The sequence below is a fragment of the Mauremys mutica genome, chromosome 19 (assembly GCF_020497125.1).
Source record: "Mauremys mutica isolate MM-2020 ecotype Southern chromosome 19, ASM2049712v1, whole genome shotgun sequence".
NCBI lineage: Eukaryota > Metazoa > Chordata > Testudines > Geoemydidae > Mauremys > Mauremys mutica.
In genome coordinates, this window is record NC_059090.1 from 9048674 (window position 1) to 9076375 (window position 27702).

The 27702-nt window shown below is 42.7% G+C and overlaps 1 protein-coding gene across 6 annotated transcripts in view; it reads left to right on the forward strand.

Annotated features, from left to right (window-relative positions):
* Positions 1-26365, forward strand: part of MYL10 (myosin light chain 10) — an 84677-nt gene extending 58312 nt beyond the window's left edge. For 5 of the 6 annotated variants that reach the window (XM_044993872.1, XM_044993874.1, XM_044993876.1 and 2 more), the window contains exons 2-7: positions 8464-8553; positions 13760-13835; positions 15471-15575; positions 19151-19229; positions 24333-24381; positions 26152-26365. In XM_044993872.1, the coding sequence (XP_044849807.1) occupies positions 8464-8553; positions 13760-13835; positions 15471-15575; positions 19151-19229; positions 24333-24381; positions 26152-26250 (498 nt within the window). In that variant the 3' untranslated portion in view covers positions 26251-26365. Of the gene's footprint in view, positions 1-997; positions 1154-8463; positions 8554-13759; positions 13836-15470; positions 15576-19150; positions 19230-24332; positions 24382-26151 lie in introns of those variants that run through there. The other variant, XM_044993873.1, reaches the window with a different exon arrangement.
* Positions 26366-27702: the final 1337 nt, after the last annotated feature.

Here is a 27702-nt window from a genome sequence, read left to right on the forward strand (position 1 = left end):
ATAGGCACCCAGTCATGGATTGGGGCCCCATTGTGCCAGGCGCTGTGCAGAACATGAGATCGATTTTTTACTTTTGTTTCCTGCTTTCTAACACATTGTGCATTTCAGTTAAACAGAGCAATGAATCTACAGCAAGGCCCCTGCGATAAACCAGGGAAGTCCTGGCACAACGCTATATTTAGCCTGCTACCTGTGCCTAGTGTTCCATGCTTTGAAGTCCATGGGTTGCCATCAATTCACACTAGCTGAGGGTCTGGCCCACAGACGCCTTTATTTTCACTGGTGGAAGTAATAGGAAAATCACACCGGTTGCCATCCTTCAGTACAATGATCTTCAAGTGTTTACCCCTATTACTGCTGTATCTGCAGGGAGCCTCATTGACCTTACTGGGAGCCTGGGCAGGGGCGGCAGCCTGCCATGTGCTACACATGGCAGGACCAAGGTCTCAATTTAAACAAAAGTAAATTAAAAATAAGTAATGATTAATAATGGGGTTTAACTATACAGGGTCGTCCATGTCATGCAAAGGGTGAGTTTCCTACAGACTGGTTACTTTCCCGCACTCAAATGGACCACACACAGAGCGTCAGGTAACTGCCACAATGGTGTTCGGGTTGATGACGCAGTTGGGCTGTGGCTGGCATTCTTTGTCTCCATGTAGGTATCATTCGGGAGGGCGGTGATGGTTCAGTTCCAGCCCCACTCTAGGTTTGAGCAGTCTTGATGGCCACAAATCACTGCTAGTTTCTTCTGCACTTTCTCAATGTGTCTCAGTGCTTCCCTCTATCTGCCTTTCCAGGAGGCCTTGACAATTTACAATCCTTCTTAGTGAGTGCTGGTATTCACTGTTTAGAAGCACACGGGAAAGCCCCTTCAGCTCTGGCTCATTGCGACGACTGTACAATTGTATCCCAACTGCCTATCTACTTATCTGCTGCAGTATTTCTGTGAAAGCAAAAGCCCTGTGTGGAACAGATGCTTGGAATGGTATTGGGATCCAATGACTGCACTTTTCCAATCTTACATCTATTGTCTAAACTTGGAGCAGGCATATTTTTACTCCTCCGTGACACTATATAAAGGAACAATTGGCATTGTGTATGCTGGCTGGCTAGTTGGCAGAGAAGGGGCAGAAGGAACAGCAACACCATGGTAGGAGTTACTTTTTCACAAGCTTTTTCTTTCTTTCTTTCTTTCTTTCTTTCTTTCTTTCTTTCTTTCTTTCTTTCTTAACCAAAGCTACTTTAACAGGAGCAATGATAATAACAATGTCAGATCTCATCCTTAAACAGAATCACATTCAGACTGAGGAGATAGCCAGCACCGGAGACACTGGATGAGCTGTGAATTTCAGAGCACCCTTTTGCACTCTATTAATAAATGTGCTAGGTCTGGAGACAGTCAGAGCAAAATCTTGCCCATGCTGCATGGATTCACCAGCTGGGGGAAATATCTTGCTGGGAGTCTCTTTTCCAACTTAGTCTCACCTTGGGGCAGCAACTAATGCAGCTAGCAGTGCTGAATAGCCCGAAGATAAATAGTCTGCTGCGGCCGAGGCAGCTTTGTGACTATGTTGTCATTGGCACATGGAAGAAGAGGCAAGGAGCACTACAGAGATTGTTTCTCCATAGCCATTGTTACTCCTTGCCCTCCCGGCCCCACTGGGCATGCTACCCTGTGCTGGCAGGATGGCTCCGGGACCTGCTGCATGGCTACCTCTGCACTATTGTCCTAGCGTATGTGGTTCCAAAGAGCAAGGGCAGATTTTCAGCCCAAGATGACATCTGTGTATCTGGCTCTGTGTTTGCCTTCTGCGTTTTCACTGGAATGACTAAAACATCATTCAACAAGGGCTGGAGCGCTGGACGTTTTTCTATCTTAACAGGGAGGAAAAGGAATATTGTGTCTTTAATTATTTGCTTTAAGCTTGTTTTCTTTATTTTCCTCCGTCTCTTGCCTCGTTTCAGGCTCCCTCAGTGTAGCATTTCCCACTGGGACCTGTGGCTGCTATTTGGAGCCTATTGACACCAGAGACCTGTGTTTGAAAACCCTTGTTGAAGCGTTGTTCAAACCTGCCTCCCTTGAAACAGGAGATGAATGTTGCCCGACCACTGTTCTGAACAGGATCAAACCACAATCAAAACAATTTCTAAAAACCATGCGCATGGTGAAAATGGTTTGTCCCTGTACACGCCATCAACCAAACCATGTTCACCACTGGCTTAGAGGAGAGTGTATTTGTCCCAACTTTCCAACTGGGACCTCAGATATATAGGCTACACTTTAATGGATTTCTCTAGAACCTAAGCCAACCATCTATCTGGTGGCATGTATTGGGTCTTGACTTTTTCTTTTTCACCCCTTTACGTGTCTTTCTCTCCCCCCCCTCTCATTCTGGTGAACTGACTCCTTTCCCACAATGCTCTCTGCTTTTTGGAATAATTATTCCAAGACTATCTGCGGCCAAACTGGCCAGTGCTATGGATCTCAGAATGTGGCAAAACATGTCCCCAAAGCCTCATTGCTACTGAAGACTGTCCGTGATGTTTCTTTCCACTGTGCCTTTTGCCCTGGGAAACCATCTTCTGAAGCACCTTACAATTCACGGACACATGAAACAGATTTAAAATGGAAAGAAAAAATTGTCTTAATGAAAGAAAGCTGAGAATATCTTTACATAAGGAAGAGATCATTTTTTATTAATCAGAGGGAAATGTATATGTAATTATGCAAGATGAACTCTGTGAGGAGGGTTTTTTCCCCCTTTATGATGTCTTAAGGGATTTATAAATATTACAGAGGTTTTATAGCATCATAATATTTCAGATGTTCAGTAAAGCTACTTTCAAAGGATTAGTGCAGACAAAGCACCACAGTAAAAAATAATTAGAAGTCAGCCAGTGCTACTAGGTTCCGACATACAGGATTGAAGAGAATGAGAATGGCAGGGTTCAGGGAGATAATTTTTCTAACAAGAAGCAGACCACACAAGTGTTACAGGATGGAATTCTGAGAACTGTGCGTCTATAGGTCCCAGTTAATACCAGGGAATTTTCAGTAAAGTTGGGTCTGTGGTGTCTCTACGTGTGTGTGTGTGTGTGTGTGTGTAAGAGAGAGAGAGAGAGAGACCTTTTACATATTCCAACAATATTCCTGCATTCATTCAGCTCGGTGACACTTTGTAGTGAATTGTGTGTGCTGAAGGGAATCATGTATCCAAAAATAGATCGCATTCTGATGAAATGTGTTTTGCAGCTTGCTAGACTGCCTGGAATGTACCACCTGTACTAAAAAATATTGACCACAAAAGAACCAGGTCGAGTTACACCAGCTGGAGATCTGGCCCGTAGCTTTCCTATGGAAGTGTGTGTGTGTGAATAGGGAACTTTGTGTTGGAGGGGGTAAGCTGTTCATTTCTGTGTGCTTGAGAGGGGGCCTGTGTATACTTGCCAGAGGAGAAAAGGTATTGAGTGCTTATGTAGCGCAAGGTGATTGCAGAGGAGATTTGGGGGCACAGGGTTTGAACAGGCTGTCGTGGGGACCGTGATGTGTGTGTGAGTGACGGAAGCCAGTGGACTCTGTGTGTGTGTGTGTGTGTATGTGTGTGTGTGTTTATGAAAGAGAGAGAGATGGCTGGGATGAGGGATTTGGTAGGAACAGGAGAGATTGTTTGTTGGTGTGATGTGTGGGGGATGGAGTTTAAGGGATCGTGGGAGGGGGAAGGGAGGGAATCAGGAACTGTGTGTAAGATGGCGTGTGGGGACCTGAGAGGAGGGATTTGTTTGTGAGCAGAGAAGGGGTAATAAAAAGATCCTGTGTTTCTCTGCTATGATAGCTCAGGTTTTTATTTGAGTTCTCAGAGCCTATTGTGTTGCCTGCTTGAAATGCTGATTGTGGCTCTCAAAGCAGTTTATGCTGCTTACTCCTCTAGAATAGATCATTCCTTGCAAGCCCTGCATTTTGATGGGTTGTATGCGGCTCACCTGCCACCGAAAGGATCCAAATGTTGTGAAACAGACAGGCCAAGTCTACACTACAAAATTATGCTGACCTAACTTACATTGGCATACAGCCACCGCAGTGAAGTTGCTTGTGTGTGTAGGTCACCTTTAAAGCAGCAGCAGCAGAAATTCTTCACCTGTAGACACAAACACCCCCCCAACCCCTCTGCCCCCAGATCCCTGTTCTTACTTTGCACCCAGAGAGGCGGAGGCGACGCTGACTCATTGTTTCTATCTTTGTCAGTGCACTAGCCTTGTTCTCGCCCACTCCCGGTCCCAGGCCCTACCAGACAGAAGAAATGTAAAGAATCTCAGTGAAGGAAACCCAGAAGACAGCAAGCGCTGGGCTAGCCTGAGCTGTCTCAGGGTCAGGGTTTTTCATATCCAGGTTTTATTTAAAGCGTCTAAACATTAACAAAAAGATCCTTAGAAACCCAAGCCAACTGAGAGAGCACTAGCACTGGTGATATAATCCAGCGATGCGTGATGGCTCTGAGCTTCCCTTTGAAAAAGAACTGTTGTCTTCTTCTCAGTGGGGTGATAAATACACCCAGGCTGGAATTGTATCAGACATCGCAACAGTCTTCCAGACTCTTTTCTGTCAGAGGCTTTGAAGTCTCAGTCTGGGGAACCTGCACCTTCTCATAACTCTTTTCAGCAGTAGATCTCAAAGCACGTAGCAAAGTTATTATTAGCCACATTGTACAGATGGGGAAACTGAGGCACAGACTGGCCAAGCGATTTGCTAAAGGCCATGCAGTAAACCACGGATATATCCAAGAATAAAAATGAGGTGTTCTGCTTCCCCATCTGCTGCCCTGCTCACTGTTCTGTGAGACAAAACAAAGATATTAGATTGTTTTGGAGAGATAAGCCTCAGATGAAATCCTGGTTTAATCACTGCAGAACTGTGGGGAGTTTTCGATCCAAGTGCAAACTCTGCAGCTTATTTCTGCTCTCTTTTAGCTGCCTTTTGGGTTTGACTTACATCACCAAAAAGGTGAAATCTCATCTCTGGCAGATAGCCCCTCGGCCTGCCTCTTGTTCCCATTCTCCCAAGATTCTGAGTTAAGCCTGGGATTCCACTCTGTGAATATGGATCTCCTGGCAATTCAAGTGAGACACCCTCCCACACACATCACCCATAAGCGGGGATTTGGGAGGCTGGATAGCCCAGCAGACTGATGATAATCCTTTGAGCCCTAGATCCAACAGTTTAAATTTGGACCCAGTGATGGAAAGGCACTGCCATCTGACAGCTGCTTGGTGGCCTCTGTGAAATGATTTGGTGGTCTCAGTCTGATTCCGCAGGTAACCACATTGCAAATGGTGCTAACTGGGACCCATACTTGGACTTTCAGCAGAAAAATTAAAGACAGAATGGTCAATATTGGTGGTGAACAATCCTTTATCAGCCTTGGAGTTGGTTCCTAGGGGTCAGGATTGAAGCCTACTAACAAATCATTGAGGTGGTGGGGTTAAGGGTTTGAATTTGCCTGGTGCTGTACTTGTTCTGTGGATAAATATGCTTCAGTCTCTATGGGCTTTAACACTCCTTTTTAAAAAAAGTGAGCTGATTTTTTTTTGTATTGACAATGTGCCACATCTCTGGGTTTTGCCACATAATTTCATACAACTACATCTCCTGCTTAAAGTCCCTACTGTGTATGCACTCTGACCTGTCTATATAGACAACTCCCCAAAATTAGCCAGGGAGTACCCGATGCATGGTGTAATCAGGCCTTGCCCTGGGAGGAGTAGGATTAGGATTCTGGCCCTTTCATTGTGGTGTTAACCTCACAAAATAAATTGATTATTAGGAAGGAAATTTATCAGGGTGAATAAAAAAATCTGAGCAACAGGGCTCCCCTTATCTGCAGCCAAAAAAAGCTAGTGGTGGCTCAAAAATTGCCCCCTCAGATGGATCAGCTAAATTTGAGGAGCCCTTATGAAATCACCCTCCTGGCCCTCCCTCAAAATCTAAGACCAGCCCAGCAAGTACTGCTTACATTGTGAAGTCATTAGCCACTAGAGAAGTGTCAGTGTACTCAACAGGCTAACTGTTCTCTTATTACCTTGGGGAATGAATACACTGTTAATAAGTGAGGTTGTCCCTAGAGTTCCATTTTAACTAGAAATCCTGAAAATGTCCACCAGGCACCTCACATTGCATGAAAAGCTGCCTATTTTGGCTCAAAACAACACTCATTCCGTGTGAGGAGGAGGAGGGAATCTGTTTATTTTCCAAAATCAATATTTCTACACTAATTAAACATTCCATTTGTTCACATATCTTTCCACGTCTTGGGTGGCATTTTGTCTTTGTTTTTCTTCCCAGCAAATACATTCTCTCATGCATTTCCCATAGTACAGGAGCTTGTGTTCCAGAAGATAGGTACACTGTGTGTACGTGTGTGGGGTATAGATCATAATAGGAGATCCTCACCAGGATGGCTGAATGCTGAAATCTGCATGGCAAGTTAAGTTGACCAGACACTATATATTTCCAGCAGTGCTAGATGGAAAAACGTCTTTGACCAGCTCTCATTCCCAGGATTTCATTTGAATCTTAGCAGATTTTGGGGAGAGAAGAAAGTTGCCTTCTCTTCTGTACAGTGTAGTCCAAACAGAACAGAATTTTTCATTTTCTGTTACATAAGGGGCAGACAGGACTGTCGTACAAATGGGGCTAAGGATGGTCCAGTGATTAGTACTAACCTAGTCCTCAGGAGGCCTAGGTTCAGCTCCCTGCTTTGCCACAGATTCCCTGTGGGTCTGTCTACACAGCAAAAAATCCTATAGTGGTGAGTCTCAGAGTGTGGGTCTACAGATTTGGGCGTGTGCTAAAAGTAGGTGTTCTAAGTTGGGCTTTGAAGCTCCTGGGCTTCAGAGCCTGAGCATCTACAGGGCTATTTTTAGCTTGAGTCTGCTGACCTGGACTCGCTGATGTGGGTTTTTTCCCTGTGTAGACATCAGGACCGGCTCCAGGGTTTTTGCCGCCCCAAGCAGCAAAAAAAAAAACCCCAAAAAACCCCGTGATCATGATCTGCAGCTCTACCGCCGCCGCTTCAGTCTTCGGTGGCAATTCAGCGGCTGGTCCTTCGCTCCGAGAGGGACTGAGGGACCCACCGCCGAATTGCCCCTTAAGACCCGGACGTGCCGCCCCCTCACCATTGGCCGCCCCAAGCAGCTGCTTGCTGGGCTGGTGCCTGGAGCTGGCCCTGATAGACATACCCTCAACCTTGGGCAAGACATATAGGCCCAGATCCGCAAAGGTATTTAGGTATTGAAATCAACGGAAGTTAGGCACCTAAATACCTTTGAGGATTTGGGCCTTTGGCTCCATCTATAAAATGGGGATAATAGCACTGATCTGCCTCACTGAGATGTTGGGAGGACAAATGCATTAAAGATTGTGAGGTGCACAGAGACTGCAGTTGTGCAGGCCATGCAAGTACTGAAGAGAGTGAATGTAATGTCTGATTACACGTCAGCTGGCTCTCTTTTGCTAGAACAGAACTCAAGGCGTGTGCTTTCCTCCAAACATAGACAGTGTTTAGACCTTGGAAGGATCTGTCCGCAGCAGTAATGGAGATGTTTTCACTTCTCAGATCCATACTAGAGGCCTTATAGGGTCTGTCTACACTGCAGCTGGGGGCGAGCCAGGCTTGACAGCCTGAGCTCCAGCTCATGCCGCAATGTCCACATGGTTACTTTTAGTGCGCTCACTCGAGCCTCGCTAGTGAAAGTCTGTCTATCCAGAGGCTCGCTACCAGCTGCAGTGTAGACAGACCCATACAGGGCCTAATTTTGAGCCTGGCTGCCTGGCCACGCAGGGGAGTAAAGTAGAACAAGGAGCTTCCTCACTTCCCAGTGCAGGCTACTTGCATTGCCAGAGCCGGCAGGGAAGAGGGAGGGAGCAGCTGCTGGTGGGGTGCTATTCTCACACAGGTTTGCACGTTGTGAGGAGAGGTCAGAGTCTTAGCTTCTTCCACCCCCAACCAGCCAGCCAGCATAACAGAGCCAGCACTGAGAGGAAAGTAATCAGCACTAGCAAATGGGCTGGCATGGACCACTGCCCCCAAGAAGCAAGGAGAAAGCAACGACCAGCTTGGACTCTCCAAGTCTGGTTTCCTGTACTGCTTCTAGGGCAACATAACCATGTACTGCCTCTTACTCAGGTTGGATTATCAGGTTACAATCCAGTCCATAGAAAGCCATTGGCAACAAAACTCCTTGGTAAAAATGCACCCCATTTTTTTGTAACCAAGCAGCATTTTTCTGTGTTTATATATTTGTTGCACAACTAAGTACTGAATCAAACGTGGGAGAAAATATAACCGAATACAACCCTCTCAGGCTACTTGTGCAAGCATATTACCTTCCATTATAAATGTGGTTGTCTTACCTGGTATTCCAAGTGTTATTTATTACCTACCGGATCTTTTTTTTCTTTTATAGTCTCCAAAAAAGGCAAAGAAGAAGACAGAAGGAGGTGGTTCCAATGTATTCTCCATGTTTGATCAAACCCAGATTCAGGAGTTTAAAGAGGTGGGCCAACTTTGTTATCCTGTACTGCTGGGTTATACATTCTCCCATCACTACTTAGGATTGTTTTGCAATCGTTACTTTGTTCATCTGCTTTAATAGAATACACAGTTGTTTTCTGAATCATCTTAGTGGTTTTCGCCGATAACATTTTACTTGTGCACTTTTATGAATCTTTCTTTCTTTCTTTCTTCAAAATCTAGATGTTACACATTATTTAAAACCCTACAAAGCTCAATACAAAAAAAATTACTATACAATTCACTCAGAAAAGCATTTGAGCACATGCTTAAGGCTATTCACATTCAAGACATCATTTAAGCATATGCTTAACTTTAAGCATGTATTTCAATGCTGGGATACTTTCCTTAACTGGGGCTTTAATTAATGGATAGTTCCATAATACCCACCTTTTTCTAACAACCCAACTTCCAAACCAGAAACCAAACCCCACAAAACCCTCAACCTACCTCTTCCCAAATGCCCACATAAATAAGGGCTTTACAGTGATGCACATAAGTTTAACTAATTCAGGCTCCTGCAGATCAAGGAGAGTCTGGGGTTAACTATGTATTGTTGATTCCTTGATCAGTTACCTGTGTGGAATCAAAACTAATGACTCGGGCATAAGAGCTGAATGAATAATGAATGATGGATAATTTACTTGATGTATTTAGGCTGTTTTTCTGCTTCTGGAATGTCCATGAGCACATCGCAGTTTCCTCAGATTTGTCATTTTAAATTATTCATTGCTTTCCCTGCCCTGCCACGACTTCTGTTAACTTTGTGTATTGACTACAAGTCGTTTTGTACATTCATTCTTTGAGCTGTGTTGAGTAGGTCTGGATGGTCAGATCAGATGTATCCTATCATTTCTGTTCCCTGACTGAACAAAAGTACTTCCAGGGTGTGAATATATACAATTCATTTTCATATACGTGGCTTTAACATTCACTTTCCATGAGGATTCACATTATTGAAGCTCAGTGTTATGAACGACCATTAGAACCCACACAAGAGATTGCAAACATGACCAAAGAAAATTCATTGGAACTGTTGACCTTTTCTGTGGAATTAACAGTAAGTGTTCAACTCTGCTTAACCAGCTTTTATCAGCATCATAATCAATGCCCATTTTTCTTTCTTAAAGGGTTGCCATCTAAAACCAAACTGCATAAACTAGAGCTGGTCAAAAATGCCAAATTTCTGGTGAAGTATTTTAAATGATTGTTTAAAAGTATTTCTTGCAGAAGTTTTGTTGTATTTTTCCCTACACAAAACTCAAAATCTTAAACCATTTTTGGTAAGTTTTCAGTTTCTGGTTGAAAAACTGGAGAGGTTTGACTAAAATTAAAAATTAAACCCATTTTTCACCAAAAGGAGGTTCACCTCCCCAAATTTCAGCCAACGCTATGCACTTATGGCCTGATCCGAAGCCCATTAAAATCAGTGGAAAGAGTCCTGTTGACTCTAATCGGCTCTGAAGATTACTCAGTGGGACTATTCACATGCTTCAGATTGGGCACATTCTCAATGACTTTGCTGAATCAGGGACTAGAACTGAGTTTAGTACAGACCACTATGAGTTAGTCCTGCTGTGGCCACAGTGCACTATTGAAGCCAATGTGAAACCCTGGAGGTAGACACTTGACAGCACTTGCAGAATTGGGCCTAATACCATAGTTTAAAAGCGGAAACATGACTTTTTAAAAATCAGTAACAAAATCCACACACTAAACGCCACTTGTCAAGAAGCAAACATAGTATTTATGTCATATATTGCCTCTCTTCTGTGTGTATGTATGTAAAACTATTCTATTCACATTTCTTCTCTTCTACTTGTTCTACGCAGTCAGCCCTGCAGGAGGAGTGAAAATAACTTATGGCGAGTAGATTTAAATTTATCATTAGATGGGTATATGGCATAGGAATCAATTATTGTGAATATACACTACTGTAAATGATCACAGAGTCACACTGGAGCTTGAATATTGAGGTTTTATGAGAAATCGAGGTGAGATTGCATGAAGATATGATGATAAAACAGTATCATGGAAGGGGCTGCACCTCACAGAGCTGTAGACTACAAATGTATACCAATTATGGTAGACAGATATAGTGAGCTGCTATATGAACCTGTGGATGTTACCACTCATTATAGTCAACGTGTATCAATAAACAAGGTGACATCAGAGATGGTTCAAGATACAGTACCATGGAAATGGGCACAAAAGATAGGTAGAGAGATAGAGGCAAGGCGGGTGAGGCAAATATCTTTTACTGAACCTACTTTTGTTGGTGGAAGGGACAAGCTTTTGAGCTTCACAGAGCTCCCTGCAGGTCTGGGGAAGGAAACCAGAGCTAAATACAAGTTGGGACAAATTGTTAAGAATAAGGAGATAACACGTGGTGGGAGACCACTTAAAATGAAGTTGGCAATTCAAGGTAAGAGTGTTAAGCATAAGGGTTTACACATGCTGTAGGAGACTACTTATAATGAAGTGGGGAATTCAGGGTAAGCAGGCAATGGGATGTTACAAGTTGTAATGAGCCTTAAAACCAGTGTCTCTGAGTCTGTGGTTTTGAGTGTCTGGCAGAGTTCTGAATTTAAGCTCCCAGGTTTACTTTTTGAAGGGTTATGCAGGTTTCCTTTGAGGCTGAGTACCAAGAGGTCAGATCGGGAGCGATTGCTTCATGAAAAGTGTTCACCCATGGGTGAAATGGTGTTTTTTGTCTTTTATCATTTTAATATGCAAGTTCATCTGAGAGTGTAGTGATTGTCTGATTTTACCCACATAGTCGTTATTGGAGCATTTGATGCCCTGGATGAGGTACATCACATGCATCTTTTGTTCTGGCAGGGTCTGGTACCACTTTGAGTTGGTGGGTCCTGGTTTGTGGGGAGCTTTCTTATGATGATCAGCTTGGTGAGACTGGGGCATTATTTGAAGGCCAGAAGAAGGGGTTTAGGAACAAGTTATTTCAGGATGTGAGCCCCATCCAACACGGGTTGTAATTGTTTGATAATACACCATATGTGTTACAGTCTGGGGTGGTAGGTGACAACTAGGGGTGTGCAGTCAATGTTTTTTTTTTTCTCGGATTGAAGCATGTTCTCCCAGGGCATTTGGGTGTCCCTCTCCATGATGTGATCTACTTCACTGGCAGAGTGTCCTTGTTTACTGAAGGCTGTTTTAAGTGTGTTTAGTTGTGTATCCTAGACTTCCTCTTCAGAGCAAATTCTGTGGTATCTGAATGCCTGGGTGTGGACAACAGATTGTTTTGTGTGTCTGGGGTGCATTTGTGGAGGTAAGTGTGGTGATATGTGGGTTTCTTGTATATAGTCTTTTGTAGGATTCCATTGCTGAAGCTAGTCATGATGTCCAGGAAGTTGGTGGTGTGGGAGTGTTCTAGAATGAGTTTGATGGATGGGTGGTGGTGGTTGAAGTTATGGTGGAGGTGAAAATATCCTTGATGTATGTCAGGCATATCATTGGTTTTGCGGTGCATTTTTCCAGAAATTCTTCTTTGAGGTGGCCCATGAAGAGGTTGGCATATTGGGGAGCCATCTTAGTATCCATGGCTGTTCCCATAGCTTGTATAATGTGTTTGTTCTTAAGTGTGAAGCTGTTGTGAGTGAAGATGAAATCAATGAGTTTGGTGATACATTTAGAGGGATATGTGAGTGTTGTACATTATCCTGTAAGCATTTGAGGCAGGCAGCTATGCCATAATGGTAAGGGATGTAGGTGTAGAAGCAGGTGACATCAATGGTGGCAAGGATGGTGTTCTTGAGGAGGCTGTTAATGTTGTGGCGTTTCTGGAGGAAGTTGGTAGTGTCTTGGGGGAAGCTGGCCTATTGTGTGCAGAGTGAGTGAAGGATGATTTTTATGAGCACTGAGATTCCTCCAGTAAGAGTGCTGTAGCCAGATATTATGAATCTGCCTGAGTTCCCTTGATTGTGTATCTTTGGGAAGCATGTAGAAGGTCCCTGGGATGGATGGATGGATAGATAGATAGATAGATAGATAGATAGATAGATAGAGGGGGTGTATGGAGATAGATACCACTTTCAGAGATATTATTGGTTCTTCCAGCATTCCCATTGTAAGCTCAGGAAATATCTCTCAAATCATTAAAATCTTTCAAAGTATAAGAAAACTTTAAATTATGACCATTGTATGTATGTAGGTAGGTAGGTAGATAAATAGGCATATTTAATGATGAATGGGGAAGAGGTTAAAGTTCTGAAATTGTGTGTTGGCTAAAAATTACAAAACAACAAGTGTATTTTCAGCAAAGTAACGAGAATTGCCTGACAGGAGATGTTTTAAGGTCAGCATACTGAGGTCACTCAGAGAAAAATTAGACCACAGCCTGAAGGACACAGTGTGATGGAAAGGGCAACAAGCCTGGGTTGAATAAATAACACATCAAAATAGAGATTTCTGAGTTTTCTTACTTCACTTTTGTATTTTTATTTCCTCTATGAGACTTTGAGGCTTCCCTGTTAGCCCCCACAGAACTTTGATTTTAACTGAGCACCAGTTTGTGATGTTGAGTATCAGGGGGTAGTCGTGTTAGTTTGTTTCCACAAAAACAACAAGGAGTCCAGTGGCATCTTAAAGACTAACAGATTTATTTGGGCATAAGCTTTTGTGGGTAAAAATCCTCACTTCTACAGATGCATCTGAAGAAGTGGGGTTTTCACCCACGAAACCTTGTGCCCAAATAAATCTGTTAGTCTTTCAGGTGCCACCGGACTCCTTGTTGAGTTTGTGATGGCCACTCTTGTTAATTGTCTTACAGCTTGTTCTAGCTGCACAGGACAATGTGATATAGGCAGGGGTACACAACCCATGTAACAGCCTCCATGGCAGCTGTGACTAGAGCTTCCCTAATCCAAGCTTTCACGGGTTAAAGCCTGAATGGCTGGATCTGACAGCACTGGCATAGACCCAACTCCATGCTGCGCCGAGTGTTAATTTAGTAAGAAGAAGTTTGGGTGGGTTTAATTAAATCTCTTGCCAAGATACATTAACGTGTTGAAAGTAAGTAATGCAAAATAACGCTGTATGTTGTAGATTAATAAAGGAAAGATAAATGTTCCCCTTTCTAACGCAGATATAATACCACGTTGATGAGTATCAGGATTTACAGTGGGACATCAAGAGGCAATGGTAACATAATGCCCCTTTTCTCTTAATAGGCTTTTACCATCATGGATCAGAATAGAGATGGCTTCATTGACAAAGCAGACCTGAGAGATACATTTGCTGCATTGGGTGAGTAAACAAACAAACAAACAAATAAATAAATAAATAAATAAAAGTACTCTAAATGCAATTTAAATTTCAAGCGCATATGAAAGGATTATATTAAAATTAGAGCTGGATGAGTCATAAGATATGCATGAAGCTCAGAGAGCCAAAGGGAAAACCTGCCAAACCTGCTCAATTTGATCCTCCTCCTCTATGGCTGGTAGCTGCTATCTTGGCTGTCTATCTCTAGCCAGGAAGCTTCCTGAGCAGCCCCTTTCAAAGGCTAAATGAGGGCCATTCCGGGATTTGTTGGCGGGTGATAGAGAGTGGTGCAGCTGACATCCTCTCCTAAGAGACTGATCCCCCCCCCATCAACCCTTTCATAATTAGCCCACCCAAGTAGGGGTCCGTGCCAGGCATTTCTGATTTGCCTTTTTATTTGGGCTTCTTGAGCTGCACCTTTTTCATCTAAGAGGCATGTAAATATCTACCAATTAATGTTTCTGTCATGGACCAGCCGCCATCCTTCCCACGCCAACGTGGGAACTTCATGTGAAGGTCTGTTCCTCTGTGCCTAGATTGGAATGTGCGTGTCATGAGGTTAAGGAAGGCCTTTTTCAAACCATAAGTCTAGAGCGTATTTAACACCTTACAACATGAGGCCTTCCCATGCAATGGAAGGTCAAAAGGCTCATAAACCCAAACCTGGAGCTACATCCCTTTTGCAGTATTTGAGGCTTGAACAGTGATGTAGGTGTCTGGGCTTTTGCCATCTGGATATTATCAAGAGGAGTTAATGATTAAAATCCATAGTGCTCCCTGTGGTGGAATCAGACTTCAGCAGAGTCCATGAAGAGAGCTGCAGCTCCCCATATCTTTATAGTGATAGTGAGGAAATTTCCACCTGTAACCAATGTTACTCTGGAATGTTCATTTCCTAGGGCCAGTTTCTGATACCCTTAATTCATGCCGAATAGCACCTCACCCTTCAGCTAGGCCCACTGAAATCAATGGGACTGCACACCTAGCAAGGTACGACTCAATTTGAGTAGGGTTGTCAGAATCTCAACTCTAGTCAAAGTCCTGCAGGATGGAAGGGAACAAACAGGGTTACCCAAGTCATCTGTCCATTCTTATTATGATTGCGTAATCACAAAACCGTCTCATGGGTGATTGTGTAATAGGATGAGGGCTGAAATTCTGGATTTCACCCGTGGTGAAAGATAATCAGTTTCTTCAGAAATGCGCACCCATGTTGGCTATTATTGCCCCCATATTTATTACTTTCCCCTCCCATTCCTTCTTTTGTCCTTTTATCCTGTAGCCAACTCCTTCCGTTTGTTTTATGACAGTGACTTTTTGAATTACGTCTACCTGAAGTTGGGAATGGGTGACCAGAGATGGATCACTGGATGATTACCTGCTGTGTTCATTCCCTCTGGGGCACCTGGCATTGGCCACTGTCGGAAGACAGGATACTGGGGTAGATGGACCATTGTCTGACCCAGTCTGGCTGTTTTTATGTTCTTATGTCTTACCATCTCATTAACATTGTTCTGCTGAGCCCAGACCACCCACAGTGGGAAGGGGGTAGTGGTGAATCACTTATTGAAATAAAATGATTATTTAGTATATGAAAAATTATCTCTGCTACTACAGGTCGCTTGAATGTCAAGAATGAAGAGCTAGAAGCCATGGTGCAGGAAGCTCCAGGTGCCATTAACTTCACCATTTTCCTGACTATGTTTGGTGAAAAACTGAAAGGTACGTACCATTGGTGGGTTAGAGAGGTATCTATCGGTGTGCTTATATGGAGCTCTTTGTTATAATATGAACTAGGGCACAGAGAGACTAAGTGACATGCCCTAGGACACACAACAAATCTGTGGCAGAGCTGAGAATTGAATCTTGGTAGAGTGCCTTAGCCACATGGCCATTCTTCATTTTTCCTACAGGTTGGAGACAGATGACCCAGCCTTGGTGTGATTCATATCAAAGCTATTGACTTCAGTGTGACCAAGTTTTGGCCCAGACACTACTGATTAGAGGGCAAAGTGGACTGATTTAATCTCAGTTGACTTCACTAGAGTTACAACAGAGGGGAATTTGGCCCAATCCTATATAAAATGGGGGAGAGGGATAGCTCAGTGGTTTGTGCATTGGCCTATTAAATCCAGGGTTGTGAATTCAATCCTTGAAGGGGCCATTTAGGGATTTGGGGCAAAAATCTATCTGGGGATTGGCCCTGCTTTAAGCAGGGGGTTGGACTAGATGACCTCCAGAGGTCCCTTCCAACCCTGGTATTCTCTGAAAATACCAGGATTTCTGCCACAGGTACTAGATTCTAACTGGAAGTCAGTAATTTAGTTCACATTTTTTGCATTGTACATGGCCAAGGATTGCAGAAGCGAGATCCCAGTAGCTAAGATGCACCTCCAGTCATCTTCTCAATCCCCTTACAATCTGAACACCTTCCAAAATCCATTAAATGTTATAGCTAGTGTTTGCTGTCTTTCTCTTTCCTCCCATTTCCTCTCAAGGGGGAATATTATCTTGGGATTTAAAACATATTTTTAATTATTTAATGTTTGCTGTGCTATGCCTACATTGCTGAAGTCAAGGTCAAAGAAGTGCTCCTTGCTCTTGGAACAGAAAGTGGTAAGGTTTGAGGTGGACTTGAACTTAATCTGGGGTAGGTCAGTAGAACCAGTAATATCTCTCAAAGTTTATCTAATCTCTCTCATCTGCCCATCACAGTGGTATGTGCATCTTTATTTATTTAAGACAAGCCCTTAGATCCTTAGGGTGTGTCAGCCCTCCAATCACAGGATATGATTGCAACTCATGTAGACATACCCTAGCTAGTTTTAATCTGGCTAGCTCGGGTACTGGAGCAGTGAAGCCACAGCTGTACAAGTCTGGTATCCTGGGTAATTACTTGAGGGGCTGGCCTGCACCGAACTGCCATAGCTAACTAGATTAAAGCTAGTTCAGGTATGTCGTGCTTGCACGCCGTGATTACAATGAGGGCATACCCTCAGAAGGTACCACTCAGCCTCCTTCACAGTACTCTAGCTGGGATCTGCTGGATATCTTGATTCACCCTTCTGGAGTGCTCTAGTGCAGACTCCTGCCTATTCATAATGTCCATGATCACACAGCGCTTGGCAAAGTGCCTCTTTTCCTTTCTGTCCTTTGCCTCTCACAATTGCTGAAGCCTGGTGAGATTCCAGCCCTGCCAACTGCATGGCATGAAAACAGAGCCAGCACAGGAAGGTAAATGGGTGAAGTGTACCCCTCTTGTCCACAGGTTTCCTGTTGGCTATTAGCAGGAGAACTTTTTTTTTTTCTTCTTCTTCTTTCCATTTATCAAAGGGAAAATCACAGCTGTGTTTGTCATGCCCTTCTGGTTGGGTTTGTCATGCAAAATAAGCAGAGCCAAAAGACTGCACATTCCCAATCAAAACTAATTGGGATGAAGAGTCTTTGTAGTACAATTATAAAGGGAGAATGGGTTGGAGGAAGTGGATATGGCAATTTTGCAACACTTTTTATTAGCTAAGTACCACTCAGAGAGTTTGGTGAAAGGTGCTTTCTAAGTGAAATTTGTTGTGCTGTAATTGATTTCTGTCATAAAAGGGAAGCTGGGATTTTTGAGACAAGCTTTAGCTTTGTATATTGATATTATGATGCCAGATGAACAGCTAACAAAACTCAGTTTATGTTAATGCCAACCACATGGAGCTGTTTCTACAGGGAGTTGGAATAATGCAATTTGTACAGAAAACAGAGATGCCTCACATCAAAGAAACCACTTTATTTACTAGCTAATCAATAAAGAATGCCTGCTGCATTGCTTCTCTTCAAAGCTGAAGTCCAGGGATATGGCAGAGTAGAAAATGTGAAACACACTAAGGGGAAAAAAAATCCCCCATGCAGAGGTGACTGCTTAAAATGCAACCCCCTCCTCCGAGCTGGGATAAGTTTCACTGCATGAGACAATCAAAACATTAAATACCAACACTCTCTGTATTGAATGCAAAGCCATTGCAGTTTGAAATAAGTGTCCAGAACTTTGCAGAAGAATACTCATGGCCGGGGGTACAAAGGCCTAGATCCTAGTTTATGGATCATTGACCACGCTGTTATGGGCCACGCTGTCAGCTCAGATACTGCACAGCCATGTGCTAAATATCCTTGTGAAACCTTAGCAAGAAACTTCTTAGGGAGTGGTCAGGGAGTGTGGATTGATAGACAGAGCAAAGAACTGGGAGTCGGAGCTCCTGGGTTTTGTCTCTGTTACACTGTGTGACATAATGGCATTGCTGTGCTGAGAGCACATTTTCCTATTATAATTACGCTTCAAAGACTTCCCATTCCAGTTAATTTAAATGATCTGTGTGGCTCAGTTTACTTGTTTGTAAATTGGATTTTGTACTATTGTTGTTAATGGTTATTTCTATTATCGTACCACCCACAAGCCCAAACCAAGATTGTTCTCAGAGCTGTACAGACACATAGTAAGAGAATCCCTGTTACCAAGAGCTTACAGTCTAAATAGAAGAGACAGACCTAGGGTGGGAGAAAGGAAGAATTATTATTTCTGTTTTATGGACACAGCGAGTTTGAATGACCTGCCCAAAGTCAAGCAGAAAGTCTGTGGCTGAGCAGAGAACAGGGGCCACATCTCCTCAGTCCCAATCTAGTGTCTTAACCAAAAGACCATCTCTTTTCTCCAACTAATACTTGTCTGCTTCCCAGGCATATCAGTGAGGGTTATATGGTGCTTTGAGATCCTCAGATGGAAACACAATATAGAACACAAGGACAATTCACTATTGTACATTGATCATCCTGTTTCCATTGCATTTCATTGACACTTCGTTTTGGTGACGAGCTCCATTTCCTTTGGCGAGGGAAATAACCTCTCCTCTATATAGTGGAGAACAAGTAACATCAAAAAGTGTTTTTACAAGGAACGTACCGTACAAGATTAAAGGAAGCCAGCCGGGGAAACAGTTTGTTATATTTTCATTTCTGAAAGCTGCTAATCCTCTGGGTACTGATATTGGAGACCAGTTCCTGGAAGTTTTCTCTCCTGCAGACACAGAATAGATATGAGTTATTATTTTTAAGCTTCTGAACACTGAACTATTCACCTTTATTGTTTATCTGACATGACAAATGCTGCAGACTTAAGAAACCTTTGTCTTCAAACCCACAACTACAGCTTCTCAATTTTGCGCCTTTCTCAGATGAATGCAATTATTTAGCAAATATTAGACAGGCATCCAAACATACACACAGAGACATCTACATTATATTTCATTTTCTTTTAGGCACGGACCCAGAAGAGACCATTCTGAATGCTTTTAAGATTTTCGACCCAGAAGGAAAAGGCCACATAAAGGCAGACTAGTAAGTTTATTTATAATCCTTAAAAAAATAATAATAAGTGCTCTGCTTAAAGGGGCAGTTTAAAGGCTGTACATTCTACAGTATTCTAAGAGGCAGAAGAGCTGGCAGGCAGAAAAGTAGGTAGCTTTGTAAGCGACACTCAAAGGACTAGACTGTTGTATAAATGTCCTTGTATCCCCCCAAAAAGAGATGTTATTGTCTTTAGACATTGCAAGAGGCAGCGGAAATGTAATCACATGCATGCCATTAGATAGCCTCTTTTCAAGGTCTGGATATAAATCAACACATGACCCACTCTTTATAGATCAACTCCATATGTAAAATTAAAATGAGTGTCTGGTGCAGAACTCTCAAAGAGGGCTTGACTTGAAGGGGAAGGCTAGTCCCCTTTTAAAAATAGAGCAATCAGCTTAATTAATACAGGGAGACAGCTTCAGAGAGGATCTTCCCTTGTTAAATGGTTACCATTTGAGCCCTCTACTCCTAGATGAGCATTTTCTCTAGCTTTCCAGATCACCAGTGGACCTTGCGGAAGCCCCATCATTAACTATTACTGGTAGTATTATTTATTATTTTAAATACTGCTCCCCAACTGTGCTTATTTACATACAGTAGGCCTTTCTACACCAATCTGGCAATGTAAAGGAGCTAGAATGGGGGTGTTAAGTGGTATAAAGGGGCCTTAATATAAATGAGAATCAGGCCCATGAGATAAATTATTTGAAGGAGGGAAAATAGCTAAGGAACTCTGACCTATGAGTTCAGTGGAACTACTCACATGGTTGAAGTTAGATGTGCTTAAATACCTTGCGAATAAGGACCTAATTACTTATGCTACAGCAGCCAGTTTTGGGGCCTTTCACAATGTCCCTTTTGTAAATGATACTAATTAGGAAGCCAGGAGTTATAAAGTGATAACACATCAAGGGGTTCTGTCAGCACTGTGATAACGTGAGTGAACCCCCAGCAGTCTGTGCTGCTTTCAGACTCCCTGGTGTGTGTGTGTAGCCTGAAGCAGAGTATTTGTGGACTGCGTTTGGTGTAACTGATGGAGAGTGCAAGTAAATTAAAAAAATAAATGAATGTACAATGTCGCCTTTATTTAGTGTTATTTATTTCTCTTACACTTGAGTCCCCAGTCAGTATCAGAGCCTCACTGTGCTAGGTACTGCACAAACCAAGAGTAAGGGCTTGACTACACAAACATTTAGTTTTGCAGCAAGCTGGGGCGTGACTCTCCCCCATACTTGACTGCCACAGTCTACTGTCCCCGTGCACTCTGCTGACGCACATTGACAGTTTGTTAATGTGTTTTGATCTAGTCAGGTTTCAAAGAGGACTAGATCAAAATGCATAAATGAATTGTTGATGCATATCAGTGGAGTCCACGCTGACGGTTAGTCAATGGCAGGCTAGCACCCACAGCTTGCCACGAACTAAGTGTCCATGGAGACGAACCCTAAGAAACAACCCGTTCCCTAAAGAGGCTACAACCAAATTTAATCAAGTGGGTGTAGTTAACAATTGGAAGGAACTGGAGGTAAGAGCCCTCCTGTTTGTTTTTAGGCTAATAGTATCCAGACAGTTTGGGAAAAGCTCCTTGCTGGGCAGTGGGAGTGGGACATCTGAAGTGACTCGACATACCAGAGTACAGATTATCCTATTGCCTAATAGGCCATATCACGTGGTAGTGAAATCACAACCATGAAATATTCTCTTCTGATGATACCAGAACCATGAAATATTATTTTCCCACCACCATCTTTAGCAACATATTGGATACAAAATATACCGCTCCCCTTCCTCTGTCTGATCCTGCAGTCTTTGCACACATTAAGGTCCAAATGAAGCCTCTTAGAGTCTGGGGCGAATTAGGAATTAGGAATGACTCCAAAAGCAAAGAAGAGAGCACGATACTTTTTTTTTCCTTGACGGAAAAGGTCATCCTCCCCACTTCCTCTGCACAGCTAGCATTAGACAATGGCTTTAGTTCATCACCACAACAGAGCATAATGTTTACTTATTAGACCCGAGGGTAATGTTGATCATTACAGAACAAACCATTAAATCAATTCCATAAATGTCTTTGAGGTTTAACTTCTATTCATATGCTTCCAAATTTTAGACATTTGAAGGTTTTGCAATCATTTTTACCCAACCCTTTCAATATGACAGTTAATATCTTAATAAATAATATTCCTCCATATTAAAACCATTGGGACGGCTCCCCCAAACTCAGTCACACTGATCTTTTAATCAGAACTTATTTTTTAGATTCATATAGTTAACATCCTTCTGGAGATTTTATGTCTCTTCCCACCGCATGTTTTCACCTCTTGTCTGGAAATGACTCAGTCCACCCGATGGCAACTGGGATGGACTTTTCTAACCTTTCCAAAAGCTCCAGGAGTTTGTAACAGACTTCCAATTTCCATGACGAACTTTGTTTCTCCACGTCGTTTTACCACACACAAACTCCCTCCTATACAATGACGTCAAAGAGAGAAACTATTTTGGGCCAGATTCACAGCCGGTGTAAACTAGCGTAGCTTTTGGAAAGATTCGATGACTCAGTCCTAATTCCCATCGATTGAACTGAGTCTGGTCAATGTCAGTCACTGCTAATAATGAAGTCAATGAAGCTGTGGTGATATTCTCCCATGAGCTAGACCAGTGCTTACAGGAACCCAAAGAGCTTTTTCCAAGACTGCATTGCGTGATGGGCTCTTCCCAATAAAAAGCAACTTGCCCCATGGATTTCAAAGGTAATTTTCTAAAATTATTTGGAAATCAAAGGAGCAACCAAAATATTTTAATATTAGAACCAGTCGATATTAGCCAAAACAGATATAATCTCGTGTGCCACATCAAGGCAAACGGGCACTGACTGGTTTCTGTAAAGTCACCACAAGGCTTTGATTTTTTTTTTTTGAGAAAAAAATACTATGCAAAAAAGAAGTACATAGCTTCTCATTTGGGAAATTCTGAGTGTTCGTTTCCCTATAAAATAAATAATGGAAAATGTGCATAGGTCCTTAACTCAGTCCTCCTTACTTGTGAGAATGCCAAGGGCTGCTGGGCTATGCATCAGAAGATTATAATTAGACATTTGAGCTTTTTTTTTTCTTTGCAAAAACACTCTAAGCCTGTGAACCGAGGACGCATCGCACCCAGCTCTCTTCCTAATTCAAGCCTGTATGAGATGGAAGTTTATTTGGGATCCCTAAAACACAACACGTAGTTTAAGTGCTTCTTCCCATTCAACAAGCTGCTTGGTCTATCCAGAGCCCTCCTATTTATTTTTTTCTACTTTTATTTTTTATAGGGTGCAAATGTCCAACTATCAATGTATTTCCATGAGAACTATCTTGCTAGCTTTTAATTACAGGCAGCAGCAGATCATGTGATAATTACATTGCAAAAGCAATGGTCACGTAACAAACGGTCTGGTTAAGAAGACAAAAATTATTATTGACAAGGAAAGTCTTCATATGACTTTGCTAAATAAAGAGGGCGGGAAAAGAATGCAGGAAATTTATTGTGACGTAACTAGAGCTGTGTTAAAGCATGGAAAATATTTTCCAGAAATTTTGTGTGAATATTTTCACTATTTTGTTCCTCAGGCCTCACTGGTAATCCAGAAATTTCATTTCTCACCAAATGGCTCCTTCCCAACAACACTATGCACATTCAGAAGCATATATTTTTTATACAAATTGACTTCTATCATAAAGAAATTCTGCTTTTTGTAGTATTCATTGGCACTTTTCATTTCACAAGTGTTCTATTTTCAGAAGATGCATCCATGACATAGCACAGGGCTATTTTTATGTTTTTTCAAAATCAGCTCCATTTTCAAAAATATAAAACTGAAATGGAAATCTTTGGATTTCAATTCTTGTTTCAAATTCAATGCACATATCTAATTGTAACCCACTGTCACCAATTTATAATCTATTTCCTCTAGATTTAGGTCTAGATCTATTTCCTCTAGGACTTTCTGAGAGTGCACAAGTATCCTTTGGTAACAAGAACAATAAAGACACAGCTTTAATTTGTGCTCTAATAATTGAATAAAGGATGGGGGAAAGGTTGAAAGTAAAAATTATCTGGGCTTAGTTGTACCATTTTAACTACACCAGTATATTTAAAACAGTACAACCCCATCAGGAGTGGACACAGGCTCTTTATACTGGTATAGCTATTTCTGTACTGGAGGGGAATAAGCTATACCAGTATGGTTATACTGATATAACTGCATCTACACTAGGGGTTGTAGTGGTTTAACTATTGGGCTTAATATAGGGGTAAATAAGTGAAATTTAATGGCCCGTGATACACAAGAAGTCAAACTAGATGATTTTAAGGTCCCTTCTGGCCTTAAGACTCTATTAATCTGAGAATTTCGGTAAAAAAAAAATCACACCCCTATTTGACAGGTATATTAGTACAGAAACAATGCGCAGGCCAGTTAAGTTTCTGGCCCAGAGTGTTTTCTCTCTTTGATGTCATTGCATAGGAGGGAGTTTGTATGTGGTATAAGATCTGTGTTAAAGTTCAATAGTTCCAGATCAAGATACTTTACCTTGAAATACAAGCAGTTCACAATCTCCTCTGGGAATGAGTGCTTGGGGAAATAAAAAAGGATACTCATGTGGTGATTTGGAATAGCTGTTGGAGTTCTTTCAAGTCTTCTTTCTCATGTCCTTGTTCCCATTTCATGCTCTGTTTCTTTCATCCTTAGACGTCAGAGAAATGCTCTCTTCTTCAGCTTTGCTAAGTTACACACATTTTTAAGCAGCTAGCATGAAAACCACCATCTTAGGACAAGAGAAGCGTTGGAAATGGCTATATTACAAATATAATAACTGTAAACAATCTTAAAATGTTACAGAGCAAAATAACTTGGCAGACCCATGTGGTGACATTGATGGGGAAAGGCTCTTGGAGCCAAGGTATCGTAGTAAATCTCTTACCATATCGTTCGAGGATTAGCAGCTCTAATTTATGCAGTCACACACATTTTCGGAAAGCAGCTTGCAATCTGAGACGTGATGTGCAGTTATCCTCCTTTAACCAGGTAATTTCATTTTCTCTGAACAGCATCAAAGAAATGCTTATGACACAAGCAGACCGATTCAGTCAAGAAGAGGTAAGGACCCTTTACCTTCACTGAAATATGAATATCTCTCTAGCTGCTACTCAGCAATGGGCTTTTGCCCTTCTTCAGCTGAATGAATTCAGTTCATGTCAAGACTGATTGAGAGATCCACGCTAGCTCTGGCGATTAGGAACAATACAAAAAACCTCCCCTAAGTTATTTCATGGCTAAATCAGCATCACATACAAAAAGCATTCCTCGGATTTCCATGGAGGTGTAAGACTGACCTATAGTCAGCTGTTCTGTTCTGCAGTGAGCCAGGCAATGAAGTTCTGTTGGGTGTGGGCTGGAACAATGATCTGGGCTCCATTTCTGTGGGATTAGCTCTCTTGGAATCTTGTTGGATTCCTGAACGAATCCATCAAAAGTTCTGCTTTCTGTGGGACTCAGCCTGGGTTCTGCCGACTGAGAGGCAGGGCTCTGAGAGGAGGTTCAAACTACAGTCTGTTAGTTGAGGGGCTAGACTGGAATACTGAATGGAATTCTATTGGGTGAGGGGCTAGCTTGGATGCTGATGAGATTTCTTTTAATTAGGGGGCTGTATTGGGTTCCTATGGGAGTGGGTTAGCTAGGTCAGCTGTGTTGTGATTCCTGTTCCAATAACCATTGAAGTCAATGGAGGATTTTCCATTGTGGGCTATGGACCAGGCTGCAGAGGAGCTGAACTGGGTTGGAATTCATATGGAGATTGTGTACCCTGGGTTGCGAGCACCTTGCATACACCTGCCCATAGCATGAGGAAGCACTGTGTATGCCTGCCAGGGGTCAACTCCCTGCTTCTCCTAGCCAGAGGCAACACAGGCGCTCCCCTTTCAGCCCTCGCAGGCACCGCTGGCCCTCATGCAGGTTAGCAGTAGACACACACCAATCCCTGACTCCTCCGAGCGTCCTTCTGAAGTTCCCAGCCCCCATTCCACTGAAGGGTCACAGAACTCCCAACTTGGCTCCTCCCAAAGGAATAGCTCACCCCAGCTCACTAGTTACACCTTAGAACACAGCTTCACTTAACACACAGCCCTTAGATTTATTTACAGAGAAAGCGAATATAAGTTTATTTAGCAAAGAACAGAGATTCATATGAAGCAAACCGAAATTTTGGAAACAAATGGTGACACAGAAGATGCCCTCTTGTCTAATATGGTCCTGCTTTCTCCTAAGTCCTTCCCAGAGCGTTTTTCCACCAGGATGACCGAGACTCTTCTTTCATGAGCCCAACCCTGCTGGCTACTTGTCTCCCCTTCCTGAAGATAACTGGGGGTTCATCTGCACCCCAGTTAGAGTTCCAAAGGTTCATCGGTTTTTCTCCTACACAGAAGAACCCTTGCTGCTTTTGTTTTTTCCTCCGGCTCACCCCAATCAATTTGCTTGGACTGTAAACAGGCATCTATTGTGAAGGATACAATGCTCAGCTCTTGCCCCCTGCCTGACAGAGGCCTGTAGATCCCCTTTTGGTGTTCTGCCCTAACTCACCTAGACCCAAAGAACAGGTATATACACACAACTCTCCACATATATGCCATATGTACATCTCACAATGATTATGATGACCAGTGTGACACAGGCTTTCAGCAGAGACTTTACATATAGTCCATTTTGGCCAACTCGTATGGGGATCTCAGACCCAGGGGACTCCTGTAACCCTTATGCACCTTTGTACCCTCTGCCAGTTGGCACAACGAGTTCCCTGGGTCACAGAGATCAGTACAAGTTCCTGTCCTACCGTCCTGCATTTGTAATGCTTACTTCCTGTTTGTTCTGCAGGTCAGCCAGATGTTTGCTGCTTTCCCTCCAGATGTCTCCGGTAATCTTGACTATAAGAACCTTTGTTATGTTATCACCCATGGTGAGGAGAAGGACTAAGAGGGGATGAGCTTCTCCTCTGAAGAGATCTTATGCTGAGTTATTTCCCCGTGTTTTTGTATGGGGGACAGAGAGCTAAGCATTCAACGTGCTGAAGCCATATGCTCATCAGAACAGAACCAATAAAACAATTGAAATTAGATTAAAGTTATTTAATGCTTCTGTTTTTAGAAAAGCTGAAAATACCAATTTTTGCCCAGCCCCTTTTTTTCCTAGCAGTGGTTTGAAGTGGAATTTTCTTGACGAACTGGTACTTTCATGATTTATTGACAGTTCTAATGTTCACCAGATGGTCCACTGGGCAGTGCAGTGTTGCTTAACCTTTTGTCTTTTATACATGAGCTCCACAAACTCATTGAGAAATGCTCTAGCTTATTGCATTGGGAAGAGCATTTTGTAAATAGAATTCTGTTCCATTTCACAGCCCTTTACAATGAAAGTGTAAATAAAAACAATAAGTTTTTGTCTTCTGTCTTAGTGATGTGGTCAGTTTCATAAATCACTTGACTTGTTTGCCTTCGGGCAAGAAAATATAAATTGTAGAATTATCCCAGTTTATTAATAACAGAATTGCAGCGCTTTTAAGTAGACACTATTGGAAACAACTGAGGGATGAACTTCCACCCTTAGAAACACCCTTGCTGTAGGTGGAGGAAATTGTTCCTGGGTCAATCATACAAGCAATCAGAGTAGATAAATTATTCACCAGTTTCTAGTTCCATCACAATCTTTCCATAAGGAGAGTTTAGGGGTAGAACCCTAGAGATGTGAATGAGATTGCTTTGGCATAACTGAGAGCAAAATTTGGCACTTTATGGGACAGACCCAAATCCTCCACCCAATCTGTGTAACTTGATTGGGCACTGAGGAACTCTGAGGGGGAAGGAAGCTGGTAGAAATCCTCGTCCAGATCAAGGAACAAGTGGAGCTGCTCCACTACCTCTACTAGAGTTGGAATAGCCTCATGGTCTTTGCCCACCTCTGGGGAAAAGGGGTGGAGGATCTACATACCGGTGGTCTTCTTTGGGCCCAAACCACCCTGGTAAAACAGTTGGGCTCCATCACCACGGTCTCTCTGAGTCTCCGTCTTGCACGTCAGTAAATCTGCAAGAGGGCAGGATTTTTCCATGTGAGTGTAACACTGACAGATGGTGGACAGGATCGAACCTGGGACCTCTAGAGCTAAACGCATGAGCCTCAAGCCACATGGCCCTTAGCTAAGGCAGTAGAGGAGACTCATTAATCTCTAAATGGTCTCGGTGCCCCTAGATGGGACAGAACACCATACCCAGGAGGTGTGTGGGTTACATACTTCCCCTGCCTGAGGAAGTGTGTCCCAAGCTTCAGAGACTTTCCAGCTGAAATCCCAGATGAGCCCCCACTTGTAACACCAACAGACTCTGGTCGTTGGCAGGCGGGATCAAACCTGGGACCTCTGGAGCTTAGTGCATG